Here is a 12,302-nt window from a genome sequence, read left to right as displayed (position 1 = left end):
GACTAACGCCGGGAACCAGTCACGGGTGGACCTTTCGGTCTCACCGCGATCGAGCCAATCGGCCCCCGCGTGGGATAGGGTTGCTCGCCAAATTCGACCTACCTAAGTACCCACACGGAGGGTAGACCGGGCGATCGCACCTCGCCGCAGGTCGACTTCGGACACGGGCCACTTTAAGCGACCCGTTCCGTACTATCGGGATAACCGAGCGGTGTTATTCGTCGGCCTCGACGGTTCGATTAATTATCGGGCTTCTTAGCCCTCGACCAACCCTTTACGTGAAGCAAGATGGGGATTCAATGAAAGAAATGACGAAGCGAAGCGGGAAAACAGTTCAATAATAAGCACATTTATTTCGTGATGAACGGAAAGCACACATATACAATTCCACCAAAAGCACATGGAAAAGAAGAAGACAAAAAGCAAATGCAACAATGCAGATCTAATACCGACTACGCGAGCACACGGCAACACTTGTACAATTTTACTTCACAGACGGCGCCGACAACACATATTCCCAAAGCAAAAGAAAAGAGAACCACCCTCCAGGATGAGGGGGTAGGCGGGCCTGGGGCCGAGACCGTGTCGGGCCTACCCGTCTGATGATGAGACGCGGAGCGGCGGTGGTGCCTCAACTCCGCGGGCCTCGCGGACAGTGTCTGGTAGGGGGTGGGAAGGGGGCCCCCTTTTGTCGCACTATCTCAGCGCGGGGGGAAACAGGAGGGGGTTGCTGATGCTCGGGGAAAGGAGGATTTCACAAAATCGCGGGTCCCGCGACGAGCGTCTCCACCATGACCTCGGTCGCGCCGCTGGCCTTTCTCTCCACAGTTCCCCGAATCCGACGCGAGCACCCCCTCGTCCGCCTTCGCCGCCGCCGCCTCTCCACAGCTCCGTCCTCTTCACTCCGACTCCGCGAACTCCCAACTGCACTGAACTCCTAACTGCGAACTGCTAACTGCGAACTGCTCTCTTCTCCACTTCCAACTCCGAACTCTTCCTCCTGCGAACTCAACTCCCTCGACTGACGAACGCGGCCCCTTATATCCCCCGTGGCCTCGCTCCTTCATCTTTGACCCTCTGCCTCCGACCTTTCACCTCTCTTGCTGGCTCCCCATTGGCCCGAGGAAAAGTGGGCGTGAATGCTTTTTGATCCATGAATTTGCATATAGCGACCGCCCTCCAACGCCCTGGAGGCGGGGCCAAACCGCCCCTCGCTCACCGATTGGACGGAACAAAAGTGGGCGTGAGTCGTTTTTGATCCGTTTTTCTTCGGAAAGTCCGCGATGCTTTTGAACACGCTGCACGGTGCGCGCCCTACACGAGTCCAGCATCGGTGCCCACGAGTGGCGCGAGATGACGGTGATGCGATGGTGGCGAGTTGTGACGGTAAAGGTCGTGGCGGTTGTGGTGAAGCGGCGTTGTGGTTGGTGGTTGTTGTTGTGATGGCTGTTGAGACGTGGTTGGTGGTGGTAATAATGGCGGTTGGTCCAAAATAAAGATAGTAAAAGAAAAACGGCTATCCTGAAGAGTCGCAGCCCTCATGAATGACATTTATTCCCTCTAGACAACGGGTTTGGGCCTAACTACACATATACTTACCGAGATATCTCACCTAAGGGACCTGAATGGTGGTTTGCGAATTTGGTCAACCACAACAATATTGTCATTGAAGCTGAACTCCATTGCTCATGTGGCCATGTTCATGAGTTCCACAAAGACCACTTCAGAGATACAGCATGGTTCAAGGTTGCCATGAAACAGCGATGCCGTTGGGGAAGAAAAATAATTATATTCATGTACTCTCAATTATAATTGTTGCTGGTTTTTTATGCTATAGTCGAATTGGCTGTCAGTTATGTTTCCCTTTACCCAAGAGTCTTTTGACCTAAATGTTGATAAAAGGAATGTCTTGCTATGAGACAGGGTGGTCTGGTTGATAACACTGCAACTTTTGCCATGATTACGTCATTCTCTTTCACCCAGTTGACACGTATTGCAATTAGAGTTCTTTTGCCTAATGCTTATCAGACCCCTCCACTCCCATAAAAGCATATAAATGCCAGGAAATGTAATCTTAGCTTCGTGCAAATCATTGGGATGTTTATATCTCGGTGCTTTGAACTCCGTGGTACCACAAAATAAATGTTCTCTGACGAAATGTACTTTTCCTTGTGGACAGTGGATGATTTGAGTGTTTAAAGAGACAATAACGTAAATAGGATTTACACCGAGTCGGTCAACAACAAAAATTCCACAACACCGTACATCGATTGATGGTTTCTTGGAGAGGAACATTCGTGAACAGGCTGGATATGTCAAAGGAGTAGGCTGGATATTTTTCATTTTTGGCTACAAAATTTATTTATTTATCTTTTTTGCTGTAACTTTCACATTGATAATTCGCATTTTATTTTTTGTAATGAACTTGTTCTTGCATTTTCTACACAGTATTAAACCAGTTTTATGTCATTCTGGGGTCCAATAAAAAATTTACAGAATAACAAAAAAGACCATCTCATCCTTTCTGTTTTACCTTGTAGAATGTGCAAGGAAATGCAAAGCAAGAGTTGAAAAGACCCTTCTCAAGTCTGCACGGGGTAAGGTGTTCTATGAACACTCTCGTATCATATGGCTGTGTCCAGACAGTCCAGTCGATCTGAATCCAGATTGCTTTTCTAATTTTTTTTTTTTTAAAAGAGAAGACTGATGTCATATTAAGAATAAAACAAAAACATTTTTGTAAACAGTTCAATGAATTAAATTAACAAATGCTGGAATGCACTTGACCTCATTCGGGCACATCAGTATCACTTTGGGAACCTTTGTTGTATATTTTCCAGGTGTAAGAAGTCCTTAAAGGTGACTGTCCCTTTCACCAACAAGTGTTGTGTTTGTACAGACCACAGATGTTTAAATGACTTCAAGTGATGATAAATGGACCCATGTGGCAACTGATGCACAGATGGAGACCTACAACCTTCCACAATTGCTGATCCTGAAGGTGCTGGTGGTCAAGAACCAAAACTGCTGAACGATAAGGCAAAGATGACTGTTGCAAATGAAGCGATGATAAGAATGAAACGACACTTGAACACGAAAAAGAGCAATCGGAGATTGTAGACCCTCGCCAGGACTTATTTTGTGTACTGGTGTGTTATGTAATTAATAATAGACATAACTAGAACTGCCACTTTATAACTGATGACCGGGTACCAAGATGTCCCACTTTGCAACTCCACTTTGATTGGACACCTGACCCTGACCCATGAAGTTGATTATTATCCAAATGAATTCAGAATGGGATTAAAATAAATTCAATTCAAATCTTGCATTGTCTTGCATTGGAGCAATCCCCATCAAGCAAAAAGCAAAGATGGAGTCATCAGGAGGAACCTGGATAGGATTCGGGTTTCAGCTGCAACGTGACCCTCAAACCCATCCAGATGCAGCAAAATGAGCCTCATTAAAAAAAGGTATTCCAAAAAACCCCCAGATTATAAATAAATAATTCTGGCTGCTACACCATGTGTCCGATCAAGTTGAAATTTAAAACATATTCCCCATTCCGACTCGATCATAATTGTGTAGTTTCATCTCAAGTGATGAAGTAGTTCAAGAGAATTTTAAAAAGATTTTCGCTTTATCTAATGTGGCTGCTCGACCATGTGACATCAATTATTCGTGAATACCCTGGTATCCCCAAGGCTTGGGGAGCATTTTTGTGAAGTTTCCCCTCGATTGGCTGGACAGATCTGGAGAAGATTTTTTTTAAATCAGTTTTAGAGTAAATCCAATATAGCTGCCAAACCAAGTGACCCATGACGTCATATGTGTGAACGTATGTTTTGTTCCTCATGGATAGGCGGTCATACTTATAAAGTTTCACCTCAATCTGTTCAGCCATTTCAGAGAAGATTTTTGAAGGTTTATTTAATCTTTTTTTGTTTTTTTTTTAAACAATATGGCCACTGAATCATGTGACCGATGACATCGGCAATTTTGTTTTTTGTGGACCAATTTATACCTCGATGACCCTCAAATTTTTATACTGATCGGATGTAGCGTTCTGCATATGCAATTGATGTCATAACGAAGACAGGGTAGCTGTTTTTCAGCTACCTCAGGGAGTGACATCCCTGCTCTATGTGAGTACCGGGTGTGGGTCCCTTTTCCAGGGTAATGGATCCCTGGGGGAAGCCCCTTTAGGCTAAGGCTCGGAGAAGGGCACTCAGATATCAAACCGCACCTGTAGATCAGCCTGGGCAGCACCACACAGTGGATAAATCTGCCCATGGAAGTCTGTGGTGGCACCAATTTAGGCATCACTGTGCAGCATCTGCAGACAGCTGTGTTCATTATGGATATCGAGGGCAGCCATTGTCCTACCGACAACCTGGCTAGTCTGCTGCGCCTATGCGCATCAGGCTTCACGTTGCATTCACTGCACCTGCAGCCAACGATGCTCATTGGAATAGAGAGTGGAAGAGGGATGGCACACACCTCTATCACCTTAATCGCATCTTTGTGCAGGTTCTTTTTCCCTTCATTACCCTTGCCAAAGGAGAGGGTATTGCATTTGGTCTGTTTATTAATTGCAAAATCGAAGATTTTTTTCAAGTATATTGGTTAGTCGATTTTGTTATTCTGTCTGTCCGTCTGTTTGTCGCCTACAGGTCACAATTTTCAACCGATCTTCACGAAATTTCACCACATGGTACAGTTTGTCATAAGAAAGAAGCCTATTGTTTTTGAGGTCAAAAGGTCAACATAGGCCAAAGGTCAACACAACAACTTAGGTGGTATTTCTAAAATCCTAAATTTTCATCCGATTGACTTGAAATTTGAAGAGGAGTTGCACATTTGGTCATTGAATTTAACCACCAATTATTTTTGAGGTCAAATTTGTTTTCTGGATTTTGCAAGTATCGTGCTCTGCACGACGCCTTCTTCTTGTTTGTCTGTTTGTCTGTCTGTCTGTCTGTCTCTGTTTGTTTGTCTGCACAGAACTTTAATGTTTTTCTCTGTAACTGCTTGTGGGATTGAGATGAAATTTTCACCATTGGTGTCACTACTCATGGAGAATGTTTTAATGATTATGACGTCATGGGTCACGTGGTGTGGCAGCCATATTGGAAAAACTTTGGACTTCTGTATCTCTAAAACTGCACCAAGGAAATAATTGAAACTTGGCACATAGCAAGTACTCTTCATGGGGAATAAGGGATTTTTTTATGATGTCATAGGTGCCCTCGTTATGACCTCATAATTGCATATGGAGAACGCCACATCCGATCAGTATAAAAAAATTGAAAATTGAAAACAGTATGAAGAAGTCCATTTTCTGTTCCTCAGAGCTGATTACAGTGTATACAGTCTTCATCCAAAGTATCTTGGATTATGGGTTCTCACTTTGGACTGATGAAGCTTCTTCCCATCTTGCACCATCGGATATGATCGAGTCCAAGGCTTTCCGTGTTATTGCACGTTCTTTCAGAATCCAACACCTCGTTTCCCTCCCCAATTCTAAGTTGAATCCTCACCTCCATTCCTTCCTTCCCTTGTCTGTTGAACTGGCATCCTTTCTCCCTTCCCTCCAGTCTTTCAGAAGTGCTGCTCATCGTCACATCATGCTTGCTCTCACTCCCTCCTGTTGTCTTCGAAGCTCCCTTAAATGTCTTCTGCTCCTTTACTTCCAGCCATTAATCCTACAATTTTTTTTTTCGCTCCTCTTTGAGCCAAGATTTCTGTATCAATAATAAAAATACATGATTGGAATGTCTGCTTGCTCGAAGCTCAAATGACCATGGAATTGACTGAAATTAGCTTGAGCCATTCACCCAGCCCCCGCTTCCCTACTATAATAAGATGCCGCAGAAAAATGTCATTTGTTTCATTCTTGCTCTTCACACTCCAGGTGCAGATAAACACCTTGGTGAAGCACCATCTTAAATGTTGTCCACCAATTTTGGTGATGAAAACTGAGAGCTGTCTCACTTGCTTCGTTCACGCAACTGTGATGTCTCTAGTACCATCGATGCCCTTGCCACGATCCACTGGCATCATATTTCAGCAGGTGGAAACTCCCTTGGGATTAGGGCGTGCCCACATGGTAGCACATTTATTACCTCTGCCACTGAAGGTGGATGGAGATTATGTTTTCACCCCTGTCTGTCTTTGTTTGTCTGTTTGTCTGTGAGCAGGATATCTCTACGTTAAGGACAGCTTCAGATGAAAGCTGGTGGACGGGTTTTTTTAAAAAAAATTCTTCTGATGAGGACGAATTGATTAGATTTTGGCTAATCGCAAAACAGGGCAAACCACACACCGTTGGCGAAACACTCATCAAACCGGCCGCATTGAAGATGGCCAACATCATGCTTGGAAAAGCTGCTGAAGAAAAGTTGTCTCTTGTTCCACTCTCAAATGACACCATCAGCAGCAGAATCGATGACATTAGCGATGATATCCTCGCCCAGGAAGTTGCAAATATAGTGACGAGTCCAACAAAATTCAGCCTTCAACTCAACGAGACCACCGACGTTTCTAATTTGAGCCAGCTCATCGTATTTGTGCGTTATGTCAAGGGAGACGAGATCACGGAAGAGTTTCTGTTCTGCAAGCCTCTCACAACAACGACTAAAGCAGCTGACGTGAAGAAACTTGTGGACGACTTCTCCAGAAGCAACGGTCTTTCGTGGAACATGGTGTCTGCAGTTTGCTCGGACGGGGCTCCAGCCATGCTGGGGTGCAACTCCGGTTTTGGAGCGCTGGTGAAGGCTGATGCATCACACGTCGTCACGCACTGTGTCCTGCACAGACACACGCTGTCATCAAAAACTCTGCCTCCAGAACTGGCCGATGTTCTGAAAATCGTCGTTGAAACTGTGAATTACATGCGAAGCAGTGCTCTGAATCATCACATCTTCAAAGAGCTGTGCAATGAAATCGGCTCTGAATTCGAAGTCCTTCTATATCACTCTAACGTTCGGTGGTTATCACGAGTGAAGGTACTGGGGCGTGTTTTTGCCTTGCGTGTAGAATTAGCCCTGTTTTTGCGAGAGCACCAGCATCGCCATACAACTCATTTCAAAGCATAAAAGTTCATCCTAGCCTTGGCGTACATGGCTGACATCTTCGACGCACTCAACCATCTCAATTGCCAGATGCAGGGCGGTGGAGTGAATGTCATCGAAGCTGAAGAAAAGCTGAGCGCTTTTCGAAAGAAGTTACCGTTATGGAAGCGGCGAACAGAGAAGGACAACTTTGTGAACTTTCCGCTACTGGACGAGTGCGTAAGCGGAATTGAAGATGATTCTGAAGTTGGAGGCACTGCTATACCAAGGGAACTGAAGCAAGCGATTGCCACGCACTTGGATGAGCTGGGAAAGTCATGCGATGGATATTTCCCTGACCAATCACAACACCCAGCATGTGTGAGACAGCCATTTACTTTCGGCGTTGCAATGGCAGATGTCAATGATCAATACCTCGACGACCTCATTGAACTTCAGCAGAGCCAGACTCAACAACAACTCTTCGGCACAACAACATTCTCAACGTTTTGGTGCCACCAAATGGAAGGGTATCCTCTCATCGCTAAAATTCCCCTTGAGATCCTCACGCCTTCGTTACAGCGTATCTCTGTGAGCATGCATTTTCGAAACTGCTGGACATCAAAGCAAAGAAAAGGAGCAGACTTGCATGCGAAAGTGATACGAGTGTGACCCTTGCCAAAACAAAGCCACGCATTTCCCAGATCGCCTCAAAAATACAAGAACAAAAATCACATTAAGATCCAATTCTTCTTCTTATCAAAATATACTTTGGAATTTTGATGCAATTTGATTTTTTTTTGTATTAATTAAAATTGAATTTATTCTTCTTATTATACAAATATACTCTTGAATTTTGATTCAAAATGTTAAGAACCACTGGCCTAGACGATTTTGCCATTTACATGGCAAACGTGAAGCAAGATGAAACCTACGTAAGGATCCAAGAAGAGTAGTTAGATTCTGATTATTTTAAATAACTACACAGACATAATTATCAGCATATGCAGATACCATGATAGGATGCTCTTCTGGAGAAGGTACAAAGTCGGAAAGAGAGTTTCTCAGATTGATGAGTAATGGCTCAAGAGAAAGGTTAAACAGTGAACCTGACAATGGAGAGCCTTGCCGAACACCCCTCTGAACCTGAATGGGCGATCAGCGACCATCGTTTACTTTACACAAACTAGATATGTTGTTGCATAACAACTTTACAAAACCAATAAACTTTTCACCGAGACCAAACTTTTGCAACACTTGAAACCCAAAAATGTGATCAATACCATCAAAAGCCTTTTTGACATCAAGGAAAATCAAACCAACCCTCCTCCTCCTTTCTCCTTAAGGCCAGTCAATCAAATCTCATTAAAAAAATGTTATCAGAGATTGATCTCCCTGGAACACAGTAGTTCTGGTCAGGGTGAACAACAGTTCTGATAACGAGTTTTAGCCGATTGGCCAACAATTTGGAAAGGAGTTTGTAATCTGAACACAGAAATGAAATGGGGCGCCAGTTCTCGATCCGACAGAAATTGTCGCTTTTTGAGAGAAGACAAACCACGGCTCTTCTGCAGCTGCGAGGCAGTATGCCAGAACGTAAACTTTCTTGCAGAACCAACAGTACTTCTGGACTAAAATGATCCAAAATGCTGTGAAAAATTCCACTGGAAGGCCGTCGATCCCAAACGGCTTTTCCACGTTCAAAGCTATTCAGAGCTATGCTGAGTTCCTCCAGGGTAAGCAGCTTTTCAAGAGCTTGACGCTGACCACAACTCAAAGAAGGAACATAATTTGTCATCTCATCAATACAATCTTTACACACAGATTCCTCTGCAAATAAACCAGAAAAAAAAAATTTTCACAAGTCTTTTTACATCACTCGCACTTTGTGTAATATTCCCTCCAGCATCTATAACAAGGAAAAAAAATATGCCTTTGGGATTTCTTCACCTGGTGGAAATCTTAACCTTAACCTTTCTTAATCTGGTGGAAATTTTGGCCTGTCTCAGTAAAAACTGGTACTGATGATAGTTCCCTCCATTCTACAGACGCTTCAGCAACACCAATAGATACTTTATTTTTTACCACTATTTGAAACATCCGTACCACACTGTGCACTTTGAAGTACATTTTCGTCATTCGAAAGCATTCCATCCTGTTTTTTCACGACCATGAGGTTCCTCAATTACCGGAACAACCGTATCCAGTACGACTACCTTGGGAGCGCGAGTGGGGTCATGAGGAGCAGACGCTCTATGTTTTTTTTGGCAGTGACAAAATCATCCCAACCATCCTCACCATGTAAGGGAACAGTATGAGCGGGAACATTGGATTCACTGGGCATCACCTCCCCCACCATACGAGGTTGTGGGTCGTTAACTCTTTCACAATCTATAACAACGTGTCCCGATTCCCCACACTTCGAGCAAGAAGCTTTCGGACAAAATCTTTTTAAATGCCCAAAGGCTCCACAAAGAAAACATGTCAAAGTCGCTGACGAAGCATATAATTGGTAATCATAGTTATCGATTTTAATCTTAAATGAAATCTTTAAACTCGTGTCCTCCCCACGGTCCGGAAGCACCGTGTAAAGTTGCCGCCGAAAGCTCATCACATGCTTTGCTTGGTCATGGCGGCACTCGAGGGGGATCATGGAGATTTTGAAAGGATCTTTCCATAACAAGACAAAACAGACACAAGTTGTTCATTCGACACGAAAGGAGGAACATTGGCGGCAATTCTTTTCATTGCCGGGACATCCATCGGGGAGGCCATAACAAAGTGACCACTCTGTTGGTAAACCCGGAACTCACGACATCGTGAAGAAAACGTACATCCGAAAAGGAAACCACAGCCTTCTAGTTCATACGTGACGTAGCATGTACATGCTCAATACCGATAACGTCTCCAACCGCCAAAACAATTTCTTCAGTAGGAACCACATCAGGGGGACACAAACTAAAGCATGCTTTCGGGTTAACGCTTCGAACACAGAATCTTGCTGCGAACGAGCCGCCGCCATACCTAAAGTCAAGAAGCTCCGTCTTACCCAAAGCTCGGGTTGAGGAGATGAGAGAAAAGGGAAAAATAATTAAACCGACCGAAACAAAATAAATATAATTTAAATTGAAACGTCCATATTCTGGCAAGACACAGGATTAATGACTGAGAGTAAAAAGGAAACCGTTTTATCATGATGACTCCCGCCCAGAACGGGAAAAAGGCTTATCACTAAGGTCTCAAAATAGATTCTCATTTTCTGTCTCTCTCTCTCTCTCTCTCTCTCTCTCTCTCTCTCTCTCTCTCTCTCTCTCTCTCCCTCTCTCTCTCTCTCTCTCTCTCTCTCTCTCTCTCTCTCTCTCTCTCTCTCTCTCTCTCTGTCTCTGTCTCTGTCTCTGTCTCTGTCTCTGTCTCTGTCTCTGTCTCTGTCTCTGTCTCTGTCTCTGTCTCTGTCTCTCTGGAACACAGAAGGGGCAATCCAAAAGACAAAGAACACCGACACGCACACACATAGCTGCCATTTTGCCACACCCAATGCAACAACGGCCAGCAGGGGGCGTGAGAGAGAGAGAATACACTTTTTCATTAAAAAAAAAACAATAAACCTTAACTTTGCAGCATTAATTTCCTGATTATTCTAAAACCTAAACTTTGCTTTATCTATGTAATTTTTAATTGCATAAAACGTGGCCCAAAGGTTTGGTGAGCTGTGTTTGTGTGACTTGTTTGAACTGTTGAGTTGCTCATTTACTCGTGCAATATTGTTTAATGGCATTGTATTCCTGATATTTGTACTAGGATAAAAATTCCTGATTGGTTGCGCATAATCGGTCTGTGATTGCACCAAGTCCCTCGTGAAAGAGTCAGACCTGGGTAGTGTTTGTTGTACTCAAAATAAAAACTATAACTATAATGATGTCATTTGCACTGCTTTTGTCGATGTTTTCTTTTGATAGTTTAAGCAACATTTTCATCGCCAGGAGTGAAATCAATTGTGCTCCCCCAAGCCCTCCTCCCTCCCCCTCAACATTTGTTTCTACCTTTCTTGAAGAGAGTTTGTGCGAGTTCATTTCCGAATTTGCTCTGAAGATGTGGACGTAAACGTTGTTGGTACCTTGTGGGATAGAGCAGTGATATAGGAAGGCAATTTGTGTGTGTGTGGTGGTGAAGGATCCGGTAACTGCTTGTCTTAAGGTAGTAGCTTATTGAAACTGGCAGGATGGCCGAGCCCGAGCCTAGACGTATGCACGATCACTTCTGAGCCGTCTAGCCTGGGTTTGAGAATCCAGAACCAGCTATAAACTGTCATCCTGGTGTTTCACGGGCAGGGTGATTCATCAATGAATGTACCGTCCCTCGGATGGACATTGAACTGGTCGTCCCGCCTGCCGTTATTAGTTGCTCGACATTAAAGATCCCACTGTGTCCTTTGTGAAGAGTATGCGGGCTATCGCCGGCACCATGGTCAAATTCCAAAATCCTGCCCTAATTTAGAGGGAATCAACAGCACAGCCCTTGTGTTGTGCTGTATATAAAAGAAAAAGTTAGTGCTATGTTATCATGTACCTACTACCCATGCTTCATGTTCTCATCGAACCTGTGACTGAGTCAGCAAAGAGAGAAAACGTCTGAACTGTTACAATGAATACAATTAAACCGTTTCTGTGCCTTTTCATTTTATCTAATATTGCAAAGGAAATTTGTTAGTGCACTAATTAACAAAAGTGTAATTATAACGGTCATTTAAAATCTAACCTGAATTTTGCAGAATGGAAAGTTGTGAGCAACTTGTGGGATTTTCGAAACCCGTCAGAATAAGAAAAAGATTTGAGCTCTATAAAATGACGTGCTATGAACTTCATTTACTTTATTCAGTTATCATCTTCTTCAAAACAAACTGCAGCAACTGATACAAATTTACTTTACATTGATCAAAGGTGGGGAACTTTTCCTCGTCCAAGGGATGTCACGGCTGCTGTTAAACTTGGTACGGGATGGATATATGCTTTGCGATATCAGTAATTTAAACACTTGTACAGATAATCAATGGACCTGATCATCCACTGAAAAGTAGAACATTCTGGGTCAACTTAGCACTCGCCATTATATCAACCACAGCCAATCATGTATTAAAAAAAATCCCTGATTTCACATCTTTTTATCTTAAACTGTTCAGACGTTTTTTTTGTTTGTTTTTTTTTAAGCAATGGTAATCCAAAATAATTCTTATTCATATTTCCTTTTATCTCT

At 43.5% G+C, this 12,302-nt stretch overlaps 1 protein-coding gene across 8 annotated transcripts in view; it reads left to right on the top strand.

The window, feature by feature from the left end:
* Positions 1-10,965, top strand: part of LOC147016145 (protein FAM200C-like) — a 32,331-nt gene extending 21,366 nt beyond the window's left edge. For 4 of the 8 annotated variants that reach the window (XR_015050030.1, XR_015050029.1, XR_015050031.1 and 1 more), the window contains one exon: positions 2,541-10,965. Coding sequence is in view for 5 of the 8 variants with exons in the window: in XM_085848892.1 (XP_085705018.1) it covers positions 7,122-7,724 (603 nt within the window). In the remaining 3 variants the exon portion in view is untranslated. The remainder of the gene's footprint in view (positions 1-2,540) is intronic. The other 4 variants (XM_085848891.1, XM_085848893.1, XM_085848890.1 and 1 more) reach the window with 2 other exon arrangements.
* Positions 10,966-12,302: the final 1,337 nt, after the last annotated feature.

Source organism: Eptatretus burgeri, chromosome 12 (genome assembly GCF_056783735.1).
Source record: "Eptatretus burgeri isolate ZD-2024b chromosome 12, Ebu_testis_v1, whole genome shotgun sequence".
NCBI classification, from domain to species: domain Eukaryota; kingdom Metazoa; phylum Chordata; class Myxini; order Myxiniformes; family Myxinidae; genus Eptatretus; species Eptatretus burgeri.
Note: the sequence above shows the minus strand (reverse complement) of the source record. Positions and strands in the feature narration are given on the sequence as shown.